Source organism: Sparus aurata, chromosome 10 (genome assembly GCF_900880675.1).
Source record: "Sparus aurata chromosome 10, fSpaAur1.1, whole genome shotgun sequence".
Lineage (NCBI taxonomy): Eukaryota > Metazoa > Chordata > Actinopteri > Spariformes > Sparidae > Sparus > Sparus aurata.
The window spans coordinates 12,390,116-12,415,442 of record NC_044196.1 but is presented as its reverse complement, the minus strand read 5'-3'; the positions used below and the strand labels follow the sequence as shown (position 1 = coordinate 12,415,442).

General features: G+C 42.5%; 1 protein-coding gene across 3 annotated transcripts; it reads right to left on the bottom strand.

Moving 5' to 3' along the window:
- Positions 1 to 10,173: 10,173 nt before the first annotated feature.
- On the bottom strand, positions 10,174 to 15,300 carry LOC115590438 (uncharacterized). Of its 3 annotated transcripts, none has more exons than XM_030431796.1 (4): positions 15,132 to 15,300; positions 14,110 to 14,390; positions 11,606 to 12,229; positions 10,174 to 10,689 (listed from the first exon to the last, which is right to left on the bottom strand). In XM_030431796.1, exons 3-4 carry the CDS (start codon positions 12,167 to 12,169, stop codon positions 10,489 to 10,491), a joined length of 765 nt encoding a protein of 254 aa, XP_030287656.1. In that variant the 5' UTR covers positions 12,170 to 12,229; positions 14,110 to 14,390; positions 15,132 to 15,300; the 3' UTR covers positions 10,174 to 10,488. The 3 variants fall into 3 exon arrangements, with proteins under 3 accessions (XP_030287656.1, XP_030287655.1, XP_030287654.1); XM_030431795.1 differs by having other exon boundaries at positions 14,110 to 14,354; XM_030431794.1 differs by lacking the exons at positions 14,110 to 14,390; positions 15,132 to 15,300 and having other exon boundaries at positions 11,606 to 12,461.
- Between the last annotated feature and the right edge of the window lie 10,027 nt (positions 15,301 to 25,327).

Sequence of the window (25,327 nt, the reverse complement as noted above, 5' to 3'; positions counted from 1 at the left end):
TGTATAATAGCCGTGTCCAAAAGACACTTGAACATATATAAGAATATATTGCAGAGTGTAACGCCTGTTTAGGTGAAATGAGGAGGTCACTTAAGTGGCATTTGGGGTCAGAACAGCGCGGCTGTGGATGATGAAGAAGCATCTCCAGTGTAAAGTTATACTACATGTGGTCCAAGAGGCGCACATGGTCATTGTCTTTAGCCAGTTTTCTAGGGTTAGGGGTTAGGGTGATTCACGAAGTTGGATGTTTAATGTTTTTTTTGAGTAGTGTTTGGGTCATATAAACATGTATTTTATACATTGTAGCCCAGCTTCTGCTGTTTAATTTGATATAAAATATGTCTATTATCTTTCATAATTAGTGCAGTCGTGGCTCTGCATGTCTTAAGGGTTAGGGTTAATTCATCCCCCAATATGTTTCAGACTGTTTAATGGACCCTGGCTTGTGAAATCTGAATGTGACGTGTGAAACTTTTCTGTCTTTTATTTTGTTGTTGTTTTCCCGGTGTCTCGGTGTCTGCTGAGACAGAGAGAGGGAGCGAAAAGACATCTGTATGAATCATGGCCATTTTTTAATTGGACCGGTGTAGTTACACAATCAGAGTGCTTCACCTGAGTGCTGCTAGTTGACTCTGTCTGTTTGCACATGAGTGCTAGAGAGACGTAAACTAGCCAGAGAACACACAGTGAAGAACACAACGTTGTGTTCAAATCACAGCCGAGCTGAGCCTGGGAGGTAAATACCCTCGACTGCTGCAGGGTCAGCTGACCTGACTGGACACGTTCACAGTGCTCACAAAAGACAGATGTTGGCAGATGTTGGTGGGGTTCTTTGTCCAGTTGACGTGACGTGAAGCACGAAGTTGGGCAGTGAACGGTGATAACAAATTTGAGTTTAGAACTGGGTTCTTAGCGGGGGACTCTTAATTTGAAAGTACCGACAGCACCACTGTAACAGGATGTTTAAGTTTAGAAAGGTTTTTTAAAAATATCTTTAAGATAAACATATCAGAGGAACCCCAGACAGCAAAAAGGTCCGTATAGCATTCGGCCACTTCCGCCCTACCTCCGTTTACCAGTCAGATGCGCTGAACACACCTGCAACGTATCTGACAGATTGACTGATCCCTTGATTGGTCTGCAGCAGATTTGAGGCCAATCTGCAAGACAGACGCGCGCTTTCGCTACATCGCGGCACCGTGGCAGGTTCTTGCCAGTTTTTGTCAAAGTTTTTTGGTAAGTGCATATTGAAACGTTAAAGTTTTATGATACTATTCATTTGAAATAATGAATTAGGATTCTGTTAAACGTGAGCTGAGTGTGATTTTGTGTGAGACAATTGTGGCATCGCTAGCTTTGTTGGTCTAAATCTCCATTATCACGAAAACAGTACGGTTGGCGATAGTTTATTTGATAGTGTGCAAACACGGCTATTAGCATATTAGCACTAGCATGCCTTCGCTAACATGAGGTTAGCATAACGTTAACCACATGTTAGCGAGGAATCAGCAGAAACTATCCAGTACAGCATAAACTACATGTAATGGCCGCTGACATCCAGATTTATTGTATTAGAACAAATATTGTCCAAGGTAACGTTAGCTTCTCGTTAGCATAGCGTCAGCGTAACGTTAGCTTTTTGTTAGCGTAGCGGCAGGATAACGTTAGCATAGCATCAGAGTAGGCCGCCTCTGAAAACCCTCTCTACATGGAAATAAATGAGTGTGAAACTACTCCGTGTGTTACTCCGTGTTCAACATTAAAGGACATGCTCTCCATCTTGTTTTTTAAAATATGAATTATGGAGTCTGCCAGTAAACCGGGACTGCCAAAAATGCTAACGGACTTCCGGGCCAGGAAGACCGTTAGCATTTTTGGCACTCCCGGTTCCCTCGTCTAAAAGTCAATGTTTTTGAATGGGATTTTGGTAAAATACCTCATAAGGTCTGGTTAACAAAAGCTTATATGGGTTTCATGTTTTGTTCTACGCTCTTCAAGTAAAAACAGTCCGATTTCACCATTTATACAATGTTTTTCAAATACAACTGCCGAAATCATTTAAAAGATTAATGGCGGTGACGACGGTCATGTGACCGTTAGTAGTCTGTTGAAGCCCAACGTTAGCTTTTTCTGGCGATCGCATTTAAGCTTCAAATACGGTTTAATATGTGAAGATTATCTCGCTGGACAATTATGCACTCATAACACTTACCGTTGCTAAAGAGACTGTCATTTTGTAAGATGTGCCAATGTGGAGGCCATGGACCCTTGTTAAGCTTGTTGATCAGGTTAATGTAAATGTGTGCAGTTTTAATAAAGAGCACTTTGTTGAAAGCAAAGCATTGTGATTGTTTTATCAGTCATAGACAAAACTTGATTAGCCATTAAAACACATTGGTGTGATAATATTTCACACTTAAATGTGTTTTTTTGGCAAATTGAGTTCTTTTTAATCTTATAAGAGCTTTTGTTCAAATGTGGACCACATCTGTCCTGGATCTGGACCACATCTGTCCCAGATCTGGGACAGATGTGGGCTGTAAACGGTTGGTCTTTTGCGGATCCAGTTCAGATCTGGTCCGGATCTGTTCCAGAACTCTAAAGTGGATCCGTGCTGGATCTGGGCCAGGGGGCAAAAGTTATCTGGAGCGGATCCATTTTCAGGATTAGAACCGGATGTTGGACTACATCCAGCGCAGATCTGGCCCAGATCCATTTGCTGTCTGGGACACTGCATCAGCTTCAATTATTGACATATAGAGGATCCACATTTTTTTAACTTGTATTATCATTTTCTATCAGTTCAACTTGCTCAGGTGGGTCTTTGATTTATTTTGAGAGAGATTTTCACACCTATAGCTGGTTTTCCTCTTAAATATAATAGATTGTTGCAACTTTGTGGATCACTAAAAGGGTTAGGAATCCATCCATCCATCTATTTGACAAAATAGGGTCCCAAACAGACAGAAACGGCCCTGTGTCCAGTTAGGAACAAAACATCTGTAATATCCTGAGTGTTTACCGAGGAGGACAGGTTCTCAGTCTCCTGGAAGAGAAGCGTCCTCTTCATGAAGTCCAGGATCCTCCATCCTGTTCAGGTAAACATCCACAAGGTAACAACAGGTGTGAGGACCCTTTAATCCAAGAGGCCCATACAGGTGGAGGTCCTGGTGCTTCATCCTCTCCTGTGAAGACAGAATTCACATCAATTAACATAAACCAGCAGGTTTGACAGTATAAACCAACAGCATTGTTTACAAACGGGGGAAGGAAACTTTAAAGGCCTGTTGGTTTCTGACAAATTTGTACTCCATGTCTGGTGAATTTCGAACTCTGAAATGTCTATTGTTTTATTCCTTTTATTGTGAAATTTGCCCTTTTTAGATTTCCCACCAACGCTTCCTGTCTGTCTGGATGACTTGCTTAGCTTAATGAGACGTCTTGAAGCGGCCCTGAGCTGAAACCTTTGATCACATTCAGGTGTGGTTGTTTTTTTTGTTTTTTTCGGGTTTTTTTTTTTTCTAGCCAGTTCCCAGAGTGCATTTCTTCCTCACAGGGCTCTCGATGACACATTCAGATGTTTATACTGTCACAATATTTCTGTTGTGATTAAAGAAATGCTGCAGAATCATGTTGGTACATTTAAAAAACATTAAAAAAAAATAAGATTTGATTTCGGACCAAATATCTGAGTTTTAAAATCGAGTTTGTTATTTAAGAAGTCCTGAGAGAGAACAGACACAACCTCTGTGGATCATTCTGTCTCTGTTTTATTCTTAAATATCAATGTGTTTTATTCTCTCACTCCTCATCACTATGATTTAATTTTAAGAGAACATTGAGACGATCACATGTTTGTAATAAAGTCAGCGCGTTCATTAGAAACATTACATGATGAAATCCAGTGATCCGGCCCTCTGTGTTCAGCGGTGAGGCCTTCAGGGCCGCCGGTTTATTTTCACCGCTGGAGAGCAAAAGGACGTGAAGGCGTCATAAGTTTCGTTATAAAAGCAACGCGTTACAGTAATCTATTAATGTCAGTGGTAACGGAGTATAATGTAACGCGTGACTAATGGTAAAGACAGCGACCTTCCACCGCCTACAGTTATTTAATGTTCTGTAAACGATGTTTGTGCATTTTGTTGATAATAACGAAAAAGTAGTGCAGTGAGTATTTATTACTCCACACATACAGTAACGTTGTAACGTATTCTGTTACTGTTAACCAGTCAAAATGTAATATATCGCAGTTTGACTTGATTAGAAACATGTGATCGTCTTCATGTTCTCTTTAAATGAAATCATTGTGAAATGTATATTTTCAAAATAAATCAAGGGGGAAAAGAAATGCACTGGTTTTATTTCGAAAAACGTGATCATGATAAACACACACATCAGATCCAAACGCTGATTCTCCCTGTGATCAACAACGAGACCCGGAACCACTGAAACCAGAACTCGGTGCTGTTCTGAGTCACTCTGCAGTAAGTAACTGATTACGATAAGAGATAAAGTCACAAACGGATTTATTTAAGATGCAGAACTTTTAAAACATTGTTTTAATCGTGACAGCAAAAAAGGTACACGCACACACACACACACACACACACACACACACACACACACACACACACGCACACACACACATACAAACACACACACGCACACAGGTCCACATTAGGTGTCGGTGCCTGATCTGGTTTCCTCTTCCTCTTTGCTTTATGAGCGACCCGCAGTGATCAAACAAACAATATATAAACACAGACATTTCTCTCTCCTGCCGGTCGAAACTTTCAACTGGTTTTCTGCAAGAAATGGTTTGACTGTGCGCGCGCGCGCGTGTGTGTGTGTGTGTGAGTGCGCGCGCGTGTGTGTGTGTGGAGGAAACCGGAGGGAAGAAAGAGGAAAGAAAATGAGGGAGAGAGCGAAAGAAAGAGATCTCAGTCCTGCCAATATCAATGTACTAGACCATTACACACACACGCACACACACACTCGACACACACCCGAACATTAACTAAAGATTGTCACATTGCCAAGCCACTTGTATTGTTAAACACGCAGACACGCAGACGTGAACTGTGATGAACTCACTCCGCCCAACCGCATTCATCTCCTCCGGTTTTTGTATTGCTCGTTTACACGTCAACTCAATGATGTCACGTTGGTTTTTCTAACTGTGCGTCTGCTGCTGCTGAGAGTCTCACACAGAGTTAAATATATGCGAAATACGTTACAAAACGAGGTAAACAGACACATGGATAAGAAGAGGACAAAGCCAAAAAGAGAGAGAGAGAAACGAGCAGAAGACAGAAGGCATGGAGCCATGCCAGCTACTCTTAATGAGCGTGATCACACACACTGATCTTGTGTGATGTAGCTGTCTGAGTCATGTATATAATTAGTATATAAGTATATAATAACCAAGAATGTCGTGTTAATTATTTGTCTCCTGTTTTAAAAGTTTATTTAATTGTGTGTGTGTGTTTGTGTGTGTGTGTGTGTTTGTGTGTACGCGCGCGCTGTGTTCGTGTGTGTGCATCCCTGCAAAGCATTTTGCAGACAGTAATAATGTTATCATTATTGGTTATGTGTGATTGTTGGTACTTGTGTGTGTATACTTACGCCCTTGTGCTCTCCGTTAGAAACGCCTGGAGCAGAATCTCCTCCTGCGGATGAGCCTCTGTCCTCTGACCTGGACTTCAACTGGACTTCACTTCTGACCGTCAGAATTCGGACTCAGCCAGTTTCCAGGGGACCAAGTCCGGTACCATCTGACTTTGTGTTCCCTAGAAACGACAGTGACGGAAGAAGTTGCCACCATCAATACCTCAGGAAGTCATTGGTTAGTGGGGGAAACTAAATCTAGAAGTTGGTTGGTATTTATTTTGTGTGTCTCGTACAAAGTGTAGTAAAATTATTACACTCTCTTAAGTGTGTTATTGTATTTGTGTGACGAAGGATTTCTGCAATTCAGAAATTTGATTCTCTATTATATTTACGTTTCATTCTATTATAGTAGTTCTTTTGATTGTTGGTACCTTTTTGTATTTATGATTGTATATTTTTTTTATCATAGCTGTTATTGTGTGTGTTGTTCCAAATTTCCAACAATTACATTAATAAGTTATTTTGAGTTTATTTTTTCTGTCCATTTTTGGGGGTTTGGGGTAAAAACACAAGCAAATAAAAAAAAATAAACATCTCATCAATTTGACAACACATGTGCAGCATTTAGAAAACGCGCTGCAAAGACCACAACACAAAGGAAGTGTTGAGAGGACACTTCTACTTTGCTTGTGTTTTCTTAAGCTGCAGTGCTGTGAGCTCTCAGGGCCGCAGCACGACGGACAGTTGATGGCGTGTTCTCTTTTGTGGTCTGTGGCACGGAACTTAATGACAGCAGGTGGAGTGAGTGATGACTCTAACCCTAACCCCCAGGCAGTTAGTACTAGCACTGTGAGACGAAGGAGGACAGCTTCAGGCTCTTTTCTCTCTCCTTCTGTCTTCAGCCACCTGCTTAATCATCGCCCACACATTTGGTGCTTTCATCATCCTTTATCAAAAGACGACTGTCAGCAGTGAGAAATAAGCCGTGTGGAAGAGCTGCAAGGTGGCACTGAACAGCTGAACACAGGGTGTGGAGTTGAAACTGTTTTCACACCAACATGTTCTGTCACCATAAACATGACCGGAGACAGATTTAATACAGACAAATAACCCACTAACATCTGCCAACATCTTGCTTTTTATGTGCAACGTTTAACTTGTTTGGTGTCTTTCACTGGACGTGCATGATGTTCTTACAGAACTCTGTGTGGAAGGATTCTGTTATTGTTTTGTCCCATTTGTCAAATTCATGATTTAATTTTGGTCCCCAAATTTCACTGCCATAGAGAATTATCAGTTCTAATACAAACTGGAATTTTTTTAGCCAGATTTTAATTGGGATGTCAAGTCTAATATTTCTTCTAATTGCATAGAAAGCTCTCCTTACTTTGTCTCTCAGATGTTTCACAGCCAAGTTGAAGCTCCCTGTGGAGCTGATGTTGAGGCCAAGGTAGTTTTTTGCGTGTTGTGATTTAGTGGTGTCCAAATAGAAATTGTTTGTGTTGTCCTGACTTCTGGACTGCTTCTGGAAGATCATAATTTTGGTTTTCTTTGGGTTAACTGTCAGAGCCCAGGACTGACAGAATGTTTGCAGGAGGTTGAGGTGCTGCTGTAGACCTTCTTGCTGTTGGTGACAGCAACACCAGGTCATCTGCGTACAGGAGACCCTTAATTTCTGTCATTCAGGTTGAGACCAGGTGCCGTGGATTGATCTAACTGACATGCAAATTCATTGATGTATAAGTTGAACAGGATCTGACTCAGATTGCATCCCTGCCTCACCCCACGACCTTGGGGAAAGAAGGCTGTTTGTTTGTCTCCTATTTTAACTGCACATTTACTGTTTGTGTACATAGATTTTATTTACATCGTATGTTTTTCCCCCAATGCCACTGTTGAGCAGTCTGTAGAAAAGACCCCTCATGCCAGATGGAATCAATGGCCTTTGTGAAGTCAACAAAACATGCGTAGGCCTTTCCTTTCTTCTTGTCTAAATCTTGCTCAGTCAGGCTGTGGAGGGTATAGATGTGATCTGTTGTCTGAAAATTTGATAAGAATCCAATTTGGCATTTATTCAAAACATTTTGGTCATTGATAAAACTGATAAGTCTTTTATTTATAATGTTGCAAAAGGTTTTTCCCAGGTTACTATTTACACAGATTCCACGGTAGTTATTAGGGTCATATTTATCTCCATTTTTATAAAGTGGTGTTATTAAACCTTTATTCCTTTTCTCAGGAAAAGTGCCAGCTGCTAGAATTATATTAAAAACTTTGAGTTTAGCCAATTCTAATGTGTAGTCAGAATATTTGATCATTTCATTTAGGATGCTGTCGACTCCACAGGCCTTTTTATCTTTCAGGGATTGGATGCTTTCCGTCAGTTCCTGCTCTGTTATTGAAGCATCTAGAGGGTTCTGGTTGTTCTACTAATTCTAAAGTTTTCCACTTGGCGTGTGTTTTGTTTTGGTCACTGTTCTTTGCAATATTGCTGTCTAATTCAGTAAAATAATTCGTCCAAATGCTGCCATTTTGTATTGCCAATTGATCTCGTTGTGTTTTGTTTAGAGTGTTCCACTGCTGCCAGAACTGGTTTGACTCTACAGATTCTTCTATTTCAGAGAGCTGGGTTCTGCTGTGTTTATCTTTCTTTGCTCTCAGTGTGTGTTTGTACTGTAATGAAGGCGTATAGTTTGGTTATTTGGGTCTCTATGTTTTTCGTTTGATAGCTTTCCTAAAGTTTTCCTTATATTTTTGCAATCATTGTCAAACCATTTGTTGTTGTGTATTTCGTTTGGTTTGTGATTAGAGATTTTCCAAGTTTGATATCTTTGATAATTTATCAAAAGAGAGAAAATAAGTCGATTGAATATTGGATTTTTGCATTTTCAAATGCCTCTGGGTAGCTCTCCATGCTGTCTGGTGTCCATCTGTATGAATGTGGGGTGTTATACAGTTCACTGGGTTTAGAGGCCTCATAGTTACTGTGTTCCCTCTTCACATGGACCGTGATCTTGCTGTGGTCCGAGAGGGGTGTGAGTGGGTTGACTGTGAAAGCTCTGACAGACATTGGGTCCAGATCTGTTATGGCATAGTCTACCGCACTACTGCCAAGAGCTGAACTAAATGTGTAACGGCCCAGAGAATCTCCTCGTAACCTTCCATTGTAAAAGCTGGTTACCACTATTGTTTGTAATTTTATCAAAATTGTGTCTTGGGGGGAGTTTGGGGAGAGAAAAGCAGGTTTCTCCAGGTTGGCCTGAGTGCTGATCTCCCTGGATGTTTACAGCATCAGTGTTCTCTCCAGTTCTAGCATTCAGGTCCCCACAGACTGGCACGGTTCCTAAAGTTTTAAACTGGTTTATTTCCCCCTAGAGTGGAAAAAACATCTTCATTGTAGTAGGGGGATTCAGAGGGGGGTATGTGAATTACACATAGGTAGACATGTTGGTCCGCAATTATTACTTCTTTGTTAACTTTCAGCCCTTTTTTTAAAATAATTTGAATAGAATGGGTTAGTTTTGATCTATACCAAATAATCAAGCCTCCTGAGCTCCAAACCTGGTTACTGTTTGGACTTTAATTGCTGGGATAATAATCTCAATGTATAGTAATAGCAAGGACAACCAGTGGAACTGTCTCCTCTGTACCATGTCTCTTGTAAGACGGTCATATCAGAGTCTTTTACTTCTCTAATAAAATCTGGATTTCGGTTTTTTAATCCAGATGCAGATGATCTAAGTCCTTGAATGAGAGTTCTCAACGGGCCTGAAAATTACAACCCGGCCCGCGGGATTTTAAGCCCGAACCCGACGCAGCCCGACACACCAGCATGAATTGTCTGCCCGAACCGGGCCCGAACCCGACCCCTCGCGCGCCTGCATTGTTTTCCTCATACACTTGTTATGGTAACTTTACGCAGCAGCGTCAGGTCTGCGTCAGCCCCTCCCCATGAAGCAGCAGCCAGACTCACTCTTCACTACACGGGAACAGCGAGGATTCACAGCAAACAATATATCATTTACAACCTGCAAGAAATGTGTTTTATGAAATGTGTTTTATAAAAAAGGAAGCCCGAGGCCCGACCCGAACCAACTGCGGGTCCGGTCGGGTTTGTTGGGCCGGGCCGACCCGTGGAGAAATCTACCTTGAATGTTCCAAGGTGTTATTTTAAGCGATTTTAATCTCTTAATGTGTTTTAAAAATAAGATAAACACTATGCCCTGTACTCTCAGAACTCTACACACACACTAACACAGACACACACACACGCAACAGGCAAAACCCCTCAATTCTCCTGCAAAATGAAACTTTACCTTCAAAACAATGTTATTTCTTTTCAAAATGGTATTTTGTTTTCAAATGACACACACACCATCATATGAATAGACATTTATAAGAACCAGTTGAACACTGATGTGCTCAATGTAAAACACTCCTTCTTCATCCATCATAATGACTTAGGCCTTTTTTTGTTCAGTTACACTTACTACAGACAGAACATACATAAGTGTGTTGTGAAAAATTTGAGAGTATTGTTGTTAGACTCAGAACACACAAATAAACGGTAACAGATATATTTTATTTTTCCCACAAAAACAATGTACACAGTGTGCATCCCAACAATAAAAAGTTACACATACATTTGTCCACATATAAAACAACAGAAGGAGTGTCAATTAATTAACCGTAATTGTGTAATTGTGTGAATGTGAAAATTCACGCAGGTGACTCCGACTGATTGTTTTACATTTGGACTATTTCAGAAAATAATCTACGTCACAAACTACAAGTTTCACAGATGAACTGTGACTGTCGAAGCGTAAATTAAAATCACTAGCAGTACAAAAAAAACAAAACACCACCACTAAGTGTCTCCTAATAGATCACTCCATTAGACGCATTTTCCCCCAGAGGTTTCATCTCTGCGGGTCTCGGCCCTCCAGCTCTGCGGGCCTTCCTCACACTGACCCTCCACAGGGCGCAGAAGGTAACTGCGGCAGCTGAGAGCAGCACGTTGAAGATTATACTGACGATGAGTCCAGGTCCAGTCTGCTCTCCGTCCGGTCCCGGTGTCGGCTGCAGAGTGAGAGAGAGACACAAACATGTGTTTGGTTATTAAATAAAGTTATCATAGCAGCGGGTACATTCAAATACAATACAATCAGTATACAAGAACAAGTATAGAAACAATAACATACTATAAACAATATTTTAAAAATAACAAAATACTATAAACAGTATTTAAAAAAAAAACAATAAAATACTATGAACATTATTAATGTATATATTCTTATAACACTAAAATGGCTTAAGCAGAGGAGAAAAGGTAACAGGAGCATAAGTTGCGAGAGAAAAGGGTATTTACAGTAATAGTAATAATAATAATAATAATAATAATAATAATAATACATTTTACATGATGACGTGACGTATATATCATAAGCTGTATATGTATATTTGTATGTGTGTGAGTTTATGTACATACACAGAGTGCAGTGTGTGCATGTACATGTAAATATATTTATATAATATGTGATTTATTGATTTAAGTGTAAACTTGTTCCCGCTCCTTTATTTTCGGGCCTGCCGGTGATTGTTAATAGAATATACTTTGGGACATGATTTTCATTTAGTGTGAGACACGAGACTGTCTGTCTGCTCTCCTCCAGAAATGAGGAAAAACGACGTCTCCACATTTACGCGCGTCATTACGCACAAGGAACAGATGACACAACTACTGACTCGTCTCTTTTGGAGAATTTATAAGTGAAGCTTTTAGTTTTCATGAGTAAATGAGCCACAATATTTGTTGTTGCAGTGAATAACTGCGTTAATGGAAATGTTTGAAATAACTGACAGCAGCCTCAGAGCAGCTATAAAGACATGACAGTCTATTTAGGAGCGCATGGACACCATGAATGAAAATAACGTGCACTTGGGAACTGAGGATCAGGTTATCACGCGGATTGAGCAAGGCACTGAGGTGACTCACCTGCAGGGGGGTTTCAGTGGGAGCAGGGCGGCTCCTCTGGACGGTCACCTTCACAGCAGCAGGACTTCCTCTGGTTTTCTTTCCGTTTCCATCCACGGTGTAACAAACGTAGTTCCCTCCGTCCTCCAGCTGAGCGTCCTTCACAGTCAGGGACAAGTCTCCAGTCTGGACCCAGTCAGGTGACACCGACAGTCTCCCCTCGGGCTGTCCGGAGGAGCGGTTCTGAACCAGAACCAGCTCCCCGTCCCTCTCCCACCGTGCGCTCCCCCCCTGCAGCCCCTCCGTGGAGGAGTAGCAGGGGATCCTGGCTGTCTCCCCCTCAGACACTCTCACATCATAGGGGAAGATCACAGTCAGCTGGATGGTTTTGATGAGATCATGGTTGCAAGTGAACTCATAAAACGCATCATCGTTAAAGTTCAGCCCGCTGAGTTTTACGCTAGAGGCTGAAACGTGATGAATCCGGTGTTTGTAGTCTTCAGCCGGCTTCCACACACCGCCGACAAGTGTTGCCACCGTCCGAGGGACGATGGGGTGCGTCTTCCGAACACGGACCAGCTGCATGTCGCCGCCTGAGCAATCCTTGTCCACCGTTAACTGCACGAAGTCCGCAAAGTTTACAACCTCTCCAAAGACATGTTGGACGAGGAAGAGAACAAAGAGTGTAAAGACCGACAGGAGCTGTGATCTGGCCATGTTCGGCATGGAGGAATGACTGGAAGGTGTTATCGTTCCTGCGCGCAGGGTCAAAGGAGCGGAGGAGGGGAGCGTCACTTATGAGCATGGAGCCCCGCCAAAGAGCATGTGCGGAGTCTAATGAATGATCATCTGCATCCCCTGCTGCCCCCTGCTGAATACTATGTGCACTGCAGCAGAAATACGTTTTAAAAATATATAAAATAAATAGGGAAACAAGTAAAGATAATCTGCATTCAAATCTATAAAATCATCCTGTGTTTTCAGCGTTCCTGCCCTGTTAGAGCGAGATGTTTTGTGACGTTTTCCAAAAAGGCTTTTCAGACATTATATTCAACAAGTAGGAGGATTTCCTCCAATCACAAACACATACTAAGCAAATCATGACATCACAGCACCAGCAGCTCCATCTATAATCCATAACCTCCTCCAGAAAGAAGATATAAAGTGTTTAAAATGAGTTAATCCTCTTAAATCCAAACTTACTCACCAGCTCTCACTGATGTGTGTCTCATTGTTACTGTCATATTCTGCCATCTAGTGGCAGCTCAGAGACATCACATGACAGTGACACAAACTATATGTATACATCTTAAAGGGACACTACACTGTTTTCTTTTACACATGAACTCCAGTCTTTGAAAACAGCTGCATACAATCTTCTCTACAAAGTGTGAGGCGTTCAGGACTTTCATAGAAGATGCTTGATCCTGAGTTGCATCATGGGAAGGTCACAGACGGGGGTGTGTTTTGCATAAACTTGATTGTGCAGGTAAACTTATGCGTAAACATTAACAGCAAGTTAACACCAACATACTACAAGTCAAAGCAGCCACAGCAACAACAGTCAGCAACAGCAAGGAGATGAAAGAGACACATTATCACCAGACTCCATCATAAAATCGCTTAATTTTGAGAGTTGCTGAGTCAGGAAACACTTTATAAACTTTGTAAAACTTTTTCTATAACACATTCTTAATCATCCGGGCCTTCTTGTAAATTCGGCACATGTCACACATTAAATTTGTCTTTCTGTCCCAGTGATGTGCACGTTTATTATTTGAATATAGAGGAGCAGACGTCCCTGTTGTTGTCGGTGTCCTGTCCCCAGTTATAAGGGTTATCTGTTAACCTTAAAAACAGACTGCCAAGTGAAACAATACTCTGTCTGATTTATTCTTCTTGCTCACGCTATTTCATGAAAACACCTCAAGGGGAAATGCATCCAGATTGTCATCACCACAAATATCTCTCAGAGTCAGTGTTTGTCACAATACAAAACTGATACTAAACGCATCATGACATCACAGCACCAGCAGCCCCATCCATAATCCAAAACCTCCTCAAGAAAGAAGATATAAAGCGTTTAAAACCAGCTGAGCCTCTTAAATCCAAACTTAATCACCAGCTCTCACTGGTGTGTGTGTGTGTGTGTGTGTGTGTGTGCCAATGTTACTGGTCTCTAATGGCAGCTCATAAGACTGCAGAAGATGCTTGATCCCGAGTTGCATTATGGGAAATGTAGGATCCAGTTTCCAGTCGATGTAGGCTCCACAGCTTGACCCCATACAAGGGCCCAAAAAAAGTCTGGATAACAGCCTAAAAGTGTGCAGTGTCCCTTTAGTAACTGCTCAGTCTACGGCGTGACAAAAGTTTAAGTTCAAGTTCAAAATGCAAATTTACACCACAGGCTTTGTATTGTACACCGGCAAAACAAAGGTCAATGTCAAACACTTCACATGTAAGACAAAGGAAACATTCATCAATAAATAAATAACAAATAAATAGCTTCATCAGACTGTACTCACCACTCACGCTGCCAGTCTGATCCACTATTGATGTCCAGTTAATGAACAAAAAATCTAATATCCTGAGTGTTTACTGAGGAGAGGATTCAGTCTCCTGGAAGAGAAGCGTCCTCTTCATGAAGTCCAGGATCCTCCATCCTGTTCAGGTAAACATCCACATGAGAACAACAGGTGTGTTGACCCTTTAATCCAACATCAGGGTCCATATGTGAGGCTCCAGAGAGGTCCTGGTGCTTCATCCTCTCCTGTGAAGACAGAAGTCACTCAGCGTCACGATGCGACTACAGCAGCAGGTGGAGGTAAATAAGGGTGGAGGTCAAGGTCAGGTCTCATACAGTGGGTGAGTTAGCTTATGTGTCATCATTAGCAGCAAGTTTGAACAGCGGACCGCAAACTTGAAACACCAACATACTGCAGGTGAACAGTCTTGTACTTTGACTCCACTGCTTCTGCTTTTATCTGACCTCTTGAGTTTATTTCCCTCCCCTTCCTGTTTACATCCGTGTCTGCAGATGGGCTGATTTGACTTGTCTGTGATTAACAACTGATGATGAAGAACAGCCTCCTCCCCCGTCTCCAGTTTAAACAGTGCTCTTGATATGAAAACACTGAGAGGGAACATTTGACCCGGGTCCAAGTCCTTCCCACACAAGCGCAGCCGTGCCTGCCGCTCACTGCGCAGCTATGTGGGCATGTCAGAGGCTGTCTGAGCGCCAAACATGTTCAAAACACAGCCTACACTTAGATGACATTAAGTGTATATAGACATGTATGTACTTTGTTCTGTTTGACTGCTTCACCATCTGCTAAAAGTCTGAATATTTGAACAATCTGGCACAGAAACGTAGGAAAACAAGTTCAAACTTTATGAAAGTCTCTGTTTTCTGGCTGATATTCAAATCCTTCGCTCTCAAACACCAAATACCGACTTAATCTGTGCCAGTGTCTCTCAAAATGACCAAGTACAAGTTTTTAGAGACTGATTCCTTGAAGGGAGTTAAAGAAACACACCAGCAGCTTACCGTCAGAGTCCCTGAAACAACCTGATGACAACAGACGAAGAGGGTCGACGTTAAAACCAGACAGACACGTTCATGACTTTCCATGAATACCTGAAAAGAAGATAATACATCCTGTGTCAGGAGTTAAGAGCTGACACTGTTTAACTTCTCCCCTCTGTGTGGGTGAGTCAGTGAGTCACTCTTAAACTATGTGGGGCTGGAGCTCTCTGAGTCTCAGCGGGAGTCTCTTCATGGTCCCGTCCCGCCCTGTTCATTCTGTTCAAGAACACAGATTCTCACTCAGTGGGCCAAGAAGACAGAGCAGTGAGGCAGGAACAGGAAAACAGGATGCCAGAACTTTAAACAATCTTTGTTATATCGAGATAACAGATAGTAAGTTGTTATCACGAGATAACGGTGCATAAAAAGAACAAAAATCCATAGCCTTTCTCGAAACACTTAATCTAGTATCGGGGGAAGAAATGTTATTGAAAAGGTAAATTACATTTGTTTGTATAATTACTTCATTTGTATATTTTTCCAAAAGGTTTTTTCAGACATTTCATTCAACAAGTAGGAGGATTTCCTCCAATCACAAACACATGCTGAGCAGATCATGACATCACAGCACCAGCAGCCCCATCTATAATCCATAACCTCCTCCAGAAAGAAGATATAAAGCGTTTAAAACCAGATAATCCTCTTAAATCCAGACTTAATCACCAGTTCTAAATAAGCTTGTCAAAGAACCCTGCAGTAGTACCCTCTTCAGTGTTGAAAGGCAGACAGAAATCTGCTGACTGGTCTGCACCTGTAGCTCCACCACCATCCACCTCGGCCTACGCAGTGCCGGCCCAAGAACTCCCACGGATATAGTTTGACACAGAAACCTGGTATAATTCTGTAGAGAGGGAAATGAGTGATCATACACTTCATATACAGTTCTTGCAGACTGGATGTGAATGGATGCTTCCAGTCTGCCTTCCTAAATTTCTAAGTGCGTCACCACTGGATATTTCTCAGGAGGCGGGACCACCATAGCCATCTGTGTTTTTGGCGACTGGACCGATTATTTGAATCCAAACTGTGATGTGTTCTCAAACCTCACCTAGTGTTTTTTTGTGCCTGAGCTTAACCCAGAGCGAAAGCACAGCGCCGTTAATAGAGAGAAACAGAAAACCGAACGTGAAGTTGCAACTTTTAGAAGATTATCTGTGGTTTTGCAGAAATGCACTCAGCTGACATTTACTGAGAAATGTACATTTACATTTACTGAGAAAACAGTGAAATCTGCCTTTATTGCATTTTCACAAATAGAATAAAGGTTTCACAGATCAGAAACTGTGTCTGAATAAATCTTTAGGGCCTGTAGATTAATCTAGTCCAGATTTGAGAAGTCTGGGTACAGTGGTTTTTGACCTGGACCAGGTCTAATGTGGTCTATATGATGACAAAACGGTGAAATCTGCATTTAGAGCATTTTCACAAATAGAATAAAGGTTTCACAGATCAGAAACTGTGTTATAATGGCTGTTTAGCCTCTGTAGGATAATCTAGGCCAGATTTGACTAGTCTAGGTACAGTGGTTTTTGACCTGGACCAGGTCTAATGTGGTCTATATGCTGCGAAAACAGTGAAATGTGCCTTTATTGCATTTCCACAAATAGAATAAAGGTTTCACAGATCAGAAACTGTGTCTGAATGAATCTTCAGGGCCTGTTGATTAATCTAGTCCACATTTGAGAAGTCTGGGTACAGTGGGTTTTGACCTGGACCAGGTCTAATGTGGCCTATCTGATGACAAAACGGTGAAATCTGCATTTAGAGCATTTTCACAAATAGAATAAAGGTTTCACAGATCAGAAACTGTGTTATAATGGCTGTTTAGCCTCTGTAGGATAATCTAGTCCAGATTTGACTAGTCTGGGTACAGTGGTTTTTGACCTGGACCAGGTCTAATGTGGTCTATATGCTGCGAAAACGGTGAAATGTGCCTTTATTGCATTTCCACAAATAGAATAAAGGTTTCACAGATCAGAAACTGTGTCTGAATGAATCTTCAGTGCCCGTAGATTAATCTAGTCCAGATTTGAGAAGTCTGGGTACGGTGGTTTTTGACCTGGACCAGGTCTAATAAGGTCTGTAGGTATCAAACAAAAACGGTGAAATCTCCCCTTTAGCATTTTCACAAATAAAATAAACGTTTCACACATACAGCGTAAGTTAATGTCTTACCTAAAATGTCTAAAATGTTTTTACATCAAGAAGTGTCACAAAAAAACAGACAATCAGTGTACAAACAGTCGCACTGCACTACACGTTAATTTCCCCTTAAGTGCCGAATCGGAGGCGAACTTCAGCTTCGTAGAGGAAACACATGTTGAGGGATTGAGGCTGACCACAGTGAACCGCGGCTGGAACCTGACCTCCTCTTATGTGATTGTTATGTTGCCCGAGCTGCAAGTGAAAACTCAAATGTGTTGAAGTCATCACTCTGCCTGCTTTCATCACGTTCTTTGCCACAAGCCACAAGATTACACGCTTCAAATTGCCTGATGACTCTCTGTGAATTCTCTCCAGACATTTATCTGCTCTCTCTACACATGTGGTGCAGTCAGACTGAGGACTGAAGAGTTCAGAGTAAACTTCTCTGACTTTACTTCCACCTTTATTTATTTTTGCACTTTGCAAATTGAACATATTACCGTATTTTCCGGACTATAAGTCGCACTTTTGATCATAGTTTGGCTGGTCCTGCAAATTAAATATCAAAATATATAGGCTACCATCGGCAGCCGCGAGAGGGCGCTCTAGGTTTGTGACAACTATATGCTGCTCCTGTACCACTGAAAAAAATAACTGAAACATTAACTTAAAGATAACTGAGAAAGACTGAACGCAAACAATATGCCCCCCAAAAGAAAATCCTATTCTGCCGAAAACGGTACTGGAGCAGCAGAAAGAAAGTTTGGTGTGAGTGAGAAACTTGTGAGGGACTGACAAAAAGCAGAGGTTACTCTTACAGCTATGAAGAAGACAAAGACAACTAATCGCGGGCTGAAGGCGAGATGGCCAGAGCTGGAGGAGAGAGTCCACAGGTGGGGGCTTGAGCAGCGTGCTGCCGGGAGAGGCTCGTCTACGGCGCAGTTACGTCTCCACACCCTGCTGTTTGCCAGGGAGGTTACCACTGCTACAACAAAAATCTAGGGGACACACTGCTGTAGCATATCAGATTATCAAACATTATTAAGTGTCTGTGCGTGTGTGTGTTGTCATGTAGGCTGTAGACTGATTGTCTTGGCTTGCATCCATGAAATATTGTAATTTTATAGGCCTACTGCATATTGAGAACATTTAGTTCAGTACTGCGCAACAATCGGGAGATGGGGCCCCCCCGAATATTGACGAGTATTTCGCACACTGGACTTCAGTAACAACCAAAATCATCCTGTCAGGATTCAGCATGGCCGGAATAACTGGTACTGATGCCGAGTCTGACGACAGCCCCGCAGAAGAAGAGACGGCGCTCCATCTTCCTCTGGAGGTGGCGGAGTTGTTCAGAAGCGACAACGAGGATGAAGAATTCAGTGGATTCAGTGTTGTGGGATAGCTTGCCTTTCCAGATTAAATTTCTGTTCTTGGTCTTGGATTTTCTGAAATCATTTCTGAATAAATGCGACTATAAGTGTGGCTTATATATGTTTTTTTCCTCTTCATGACGCATTTATTGACCGACGCGACTTATACTCCGGAGCGACTTATATTCCGGAAAATACAGGCCACTCAAAGCTTTAATCTGTTTTTTCAAATGCAGTATGAGAGTAAGTGCGTGGATGTGAAACTGAAACACAGGCTCGCAGAATCACAGAACCCAAATGAGTCATCAACCACAAAATAAACATGAGTGTGATCCCCTTATCGTGTAAAGTTCATGTAAAATATCCTTAAAGGTGCACAAGACATTTTGAATCCTCCTCGGTTGATTTTCAGGCTTAAACAAACTCAATCATCAAAATGTCTTCATATGAAAGTGACCCATCTTTCTGTCTTCAAACAGCGAGGAGGGCTTGAGGATAACACATATATCACAGTTTGTATCATTGTCTTATCAATACTGTAAATAAACCTTCCTGAGGACGTTCCCACACTCCACAAAGCCGGTCAGGGAAGTGGCGAGCGTCAGTTGCCTTAAAGTGGAGAGGCAGCTTTTGTGCCTCCACCCTGATTCCTCGGTCTAGGCACACACACACTGATTCGTTTGGCCTGGCAGGCATAGTTTGTGTGTGGTCAGAGTCATTTGTCTGTGGTTTGTAGTGTGTGTGTGTGTGTGCAGTTTTAGTGACATGACACTCACTTTAATGTCATAACAGACTCTGACAATGTGGCGTGCTTCTGTAAATTTGCGGCTGAAGCATTTGTCTTTCATAACGAGACAGTTCTTTACTCAGTTCTTACTGACTTTAAGGCCTGTCAGTGTTCGGTGCACAGGGTTTTCAGGGTTTTTAGAGTTTTTAACGGGGAACAAACTGTAGCTGGGCCCCTGATCTTCCTCTGGTTTAAGGCTGGCAGTCACTGTGTCCTCAGTATGTTTTATAAGAAGTCCACATGAAACAGGAAGTGAGCTACTGGATGTTTCTTGTTAAAATGGAAAGATAGGGAGGGATTTTCATGGATAGTCAGAAGTGTGAGAGCAGAATAAGAACCTGTAACGTTCACTGTTGATGGCAGAATAGAACCCAAAAACACAACAACGAGACAGTCCAAAGTTGCAGGGAAAGTTCAGTTTACTTATCCGTTTCAGGCAAAGGTCAAAACCGGGAGATCAGTCAATACAAGCAAACAAATCCGACGAGGGGCAGGCAGGTTCGGAACAGGCAGAATCAGATTAAGGTTCGCTGGAGAGCTTGGCAGAATCAGACAATCTGGCAAAGATAAGCTGATGAGGAGCAGGTGATCGGGGGTGGGGCCGGCCAGGTGAATCAAACCAGCAGGAGATGCAGAGCAGGAGGGAGTGGCAGAGCCTGAAATGGCATGAGTATTAGTAAGGCATGTAAAAGAAACCAGGTGACAAAGTCAGTGGAATTCGTGACACAAGCAAACACGACGTGAGTGAGACCCGAGGCAGCAATCAAGATCAACTGCTGCCAAATTGAATCATCTGGTTTGGCATGAAAATACTAACGGAAAATACTAAAATACTAAAATTCAACGGAGCATCAAGCTAAACTATGAACCACCTCGGTGTCAGATTCCCTGTTGTCTAACTGTCTGCGTCCACCTGGAGCCGGGTACAGTTAGCCGCTGTTAGCAGCTACTGTAGCAACAAGCTATCTGCCCATTAGTAACCTCTACAAATCATCAAGTCTGATCCAGTTTCAGCCAAAATCTGTGAATAAAGTCATAAAGTAATGAGAACTGACATTTTGTTCTACAGGGTGAAAACACGACTGGATTCATGTATAAAAACATACAAACAAATTGTTTTTTCCCTTAGCCCGACTTTGACAAAGTAAACTTCCCTGTGAACAAACAGTAACGAGTCTGAATTCCTTCATGTCTGCAGCAACACGTCAGTGTTTTCCAACGTAAGTAAGAACAACAAGCGGGACGGGTCATTCCTCTAGAGAAAAGATGTCACACAATGATTAACACGCTGCCACGGCTGCTTGGTCACCTTTACATCTTCAGGATCTGAGGCTCCTGTGCTACAGTTCCCACATGAGTCTGAAACACAAAGCCCTCTGTTCTCCAGATACTGCATGGTGGTGTTCTTCCACAGCAGTGATCTTTCCTTTGTGGCTCCTCACTCATGTTTTCCATGCTGACCGCAGGACGGGTGGAGGCTGATAGTTCCACTTTGTAAAGACACCTTGAGGCAAATTTGGGAGGCCAAGAGCAGCAACAGTTACAGACCAGTGAAGAGTTTTCTGTCTGTTCTTGATAACGACTGCAGCTCTATCACCAGAATAAATGTCAGCCGAGTGCGGTTCTGCAGAACCACAGATAATCAGTATAGATAACAGTATTTCACCTCCTGACTCACTAACATAGATTTGCAGTTTCTCTCTGACAAAACGACACGACAAAATCAAACTTTCTGGAGTCTGTAAGACGTAAGCGTAGAACAAATCATGCCACATTTATCCTGTTGGTTTGACATGATATGAATGTGATTTAAAAAACAAGTGCTTTTTTAACAACAATGAAGCCTTCTGCAGCAAATAAGCTCCAAAGCTCTCGGCTGCTGAACAACAGAACAAGGCTGCAGCTCTCTTGGCTTCATGCCTTTCTTTGCTTTGTGTTTCATTCCATGACAAATATTTGCTAACAGGACAGTAAAGTATTAAACGGCTACTTGGTCTTTAGATAAGCTCATTCTCTCTATCAGTGTATGCAGAACTAATAAAGAAACAATTACTGACTTAATTTAGCCACTTTGAAACAGGACAATAACAGCTGGGAGTGTTTAGGAGTTCTCAGCCGGGTTTTTTTTTCCTGAGCTGCCTCGATCACTGTTGAGCATCACTCCAACAGCCTCCACTCTGATTTCAGTGACTCACAACCATGCAGATAATTGTTAGCAGGAAAATAAAACCACATGAGTGTCTTCACATATAACGTTCTGAACGGGCCTTTCTTTGCATGTGTTTCTCTTTGTGTGTGAGCTCGCTGATACTCATCAGACATTATCATCCAAAGTGTTTTTTAACATTTAATCAATTTCTTTATCATGAACAAATGTCTGCAAACCTGCTAAGGAATCACTGAATAGAGGACGCTCCCTCTAACTGAGATTTATCACATGTTATCACATCTGGACATCTGTAGGTACATTAGCAGCAGGAGTAGGTGATAGCTCATTCAGCTACTTTAAATGGTGCTAATGTGCCAAAATGTTCCACTAAGAGGAATCATACGCACTTGTTTTGTTCCGTTAGAAACTTCTGCAGTGTGAGTGGTTTCATCTACACGTCCAATGTCTTTGTTGGTCACATTAATTATGTGTTGCTTAATGAGAACCAGAGGACAGCTCCTCTTATGTCGTGCACCACAGCAGTGGCTGTCCCGGGCTCTCTGCTGAGGAGAGCTGCTGCCTCTTCCTCTGCTGATCTTGATGGGAATTGGGGTCATGTTTCATACAGCGCTGCAACAGGTACACGCTGTTGATACAAGATAAAGAGCCTTTTCACACTGTCTGTCCTTTGCTGACCTGACCTCTGACCTCTGTGCAATTTTGGGAATCATTCAGGTCACAGAAGTTTGAACGCTCACTTCCTCACTGTGAATTCTCCAGACAATGACCTGCTCTACCACTCACCTCAAACATCGAGTGCAGCCTGCCAGATTTCCATGGTGACAAATGCCAACAGTCTTTCAGAGCACTGTGACTCGCAGCAGCTGTGTGGACCTGGTAGTGATTTATTTACACACTGCAGCTTCCTGACAGGAGGCCACAGGAAGGATTAGCACAGATGAGAGCAGCACTTCACCTCAGTGCAGCTACTTTCACATACTTTTGCATGTTATTCCTTTAATTGTCTTGAATCTGTCTAATGTGCACAAGAGTGCAAGAGAGATGTTAACAAGCCAAAGAACACACAGTGAGAACGTGCTGTATTTTCACCCCTGCCCTTCAAAAAGTCTGTGCATGCCACTGAAACAGACACAGTCAGACAGACTGAGCCAAAACTCATGTTAAAGTGCCCTCTTGGTTGGCAAAAGACACTAAACTGCCCCCTTGGCTGGTTAAAACATGAGAAACTGCCCTCTTGGGAGCCGAAATGCGCGCTAAAATGCCCTCTTGGGAGCCGAAACGCGCTCGAAAAAATACCCTCTTGGGAGCCGAAATGAGCGCTAAAGTGCCCTCCTGGGAGCCAAAACACACTAAGCTGCCCCCTTGGCTGGTTAAAACATGATAAACTACGCTCTTGGGAGCCAATACGCGTGATAAAGTGCCCTCTTGGGAGCAAAAACACACTAAGCTGCCCCCTTGGCTGGTTAAAACATGATAAACTACGCTCTTGGGAGCCAAAACTCGTGCTAAAGTGCCCTCTTGGGAGCCAAAACACACTAAGCTGCCCCCTTGGCTGGTTAAAACATGATAAACTACGCTCTTGGGAGCCAAAACGTGTGCTAAAGTGCCCTCTTCAGTGGCAAGAATTTGCTGTGTTTTCGACCCTGCCCTTGAAAATATCTGTGCATGCCACTGAAACAGACACATACTCAAAGAATGCAGTGAGAAAACATCTAAGATCAAGTAATACTTTCTAATGGCTGCATCATTACAATCAAACACACAACTGTAACGAACAGTCAGATGCAAAACCCATCCTCAGCACCAAGACACTCAATCAGAACAGTATTATACGTATGTTTAGAACATATGAAGCGAGACAAACATATCAACCAGCTCGTGGCAACATATCTTATATCAACAATTCTGTGTGCGAGAGCGCGCATCACAACATGGTCCGGATCCACACAACGCATGTTAGAAAACAGAATATACACAACAAACAACCGATGCAAACTCACTTTGTGCTCACGCACAACAGACACAATGCAGAATGAATCAGACCGAGGAAACACCAAATGCTGTTATCTGCTGTGTGACTGTCATGTTTACAGGAGGCCAGTTTAAAGAAGCACTATGTAGCTTTGGAGAAGAAGGTGAGACGTGTCATGTGACATATGAGGAGATCTTCTGAGCTGAGTGGATGGAAAGTTACCCAGCCTGCTTTAGTCGGAGTGAGATGAACTGTTTATGACGTGATGTATTAAAAACAACATGGATCAGACTAACACTGTCTCCTGCAACACAAGAAGACAAGAGACAGCAGCACATGTGAAGAACTGGGTCCCTCTGTATGAATCCATTGAGTGTAGAAGGTGCAGTGGGGGCTGATGGGAAGGTGGAGGCTCTCTTGACTTCACGTCTTTTTTTTGCACGTCTTTGTGTTTCATACCAAGACAAATATTTGCTGACAGGACAACAAAGACGTGTTTGTGTAAAGTATTTAACGGCTACTTGGTGTTCAGATAAGATCTCTTAAATCTCTCTCTGTCAGTGTGTGCAGCACTGATAAAGAGAGATGTGTGTGTGTGTGTGTGTGTGTCTGGTGTGTGTGTGTGTTGCATACTGTAGAAGCTGGGCTTGGGTGTTTTCGTAATTTTTTCCCCCACTGTCTGCTGCCAGTGAATCATATCTGTCACAGAGGACCTGTAGAGTGGGTCTATCTGTGCAAGTGAATGTGTGGTGTATCATTATATTTAGCTCAAGAATTCCTCTTTTAGACTTCCTGAATTCTTTTGAGGAGATTTTTCCCTTTCACCATTTTCTCAACTCTTGAGTGTCTGTGAAGGCTGAATTGTCCTTATTGCACTAGAAGAACTGTGATTAGTGATGAAACACAACAAGGACAGATTGTTTTAGAGTCATTACAGACCTCAGTGTATTTCTTTATGAACGTCACATGTTGTGTTTCCACTGCAGGACAAGAGAAGACACAGAATCAGTGGATCGGACAGAATTTAGAAAACAGTTGACAGGAAACTCACAGGACTGTGACTATTTTATTCCTTCATGGTTTGTTTTTAAACTCTCCTCCTTTGACTTCCCTTCACCTCACAGAGACCTCTCAGGTCCTCTGACCCGTCACCTCTGGTCGTCTCCTGGGCTCAGCAGCATCACCTGCTCTGTTATCATCACCTGCTCTGCTGTACTCTCTTTCCCTTCACACATACACACTGCCTGCTCACCCTCTCTCCTGGCCTTTGTGTGGAGTTTCAAACAGGACGAAGAAACCCACCAACATCTGCCAACATCTGTCTTTTCAACACTTGTGCACTGTGAATGTGTCCAGTCGGGTCAGCTGACCCTGCAGCAGTCGAGGGTATTTACCTCCCCGGCTCGGCTCGGCTGTGATGTCAACACAACACTTCACTGTGTGTTCTTTGGCTTGTTAACGTCTCTGTAGTACTCATGTGCAAACAGATAGATTCAAGTAGCAGCACTGAGGTGAAGTCCTCTGATTAACTGCTCTCATCTGTGCTAATCATGACTGTGACCTCCTGTCACACTGCTGCAGCCTGTAAATAAATCACTATCCGGTCACACGGCCGCCTCGAGTCGCGGAGCTCTCAAAGACTTTCACTTGCAGCTCGAGCAGCGTCACGATCACACACAAGGAACTCCAGCCGCGGTTCACTGTGGTCCG

Excerpts from the sequence above, each read along its gene's own strand:
- LOC115590438 (XM_030431794.1), bottom strand. The coding sequence starts at position 12,310 with ATGCCGAACATGGCCAGATCACAGCTCCTGTCGGTCTTTACACTCTTT. Across the intron at positions 10,690-11,605 it reads CCACTGAAACCCCCCTGCAG|CCGACACCGGGACCGGACGG; the intron begins GTGAGTCACCTC and ends CTCACTCTGCAG.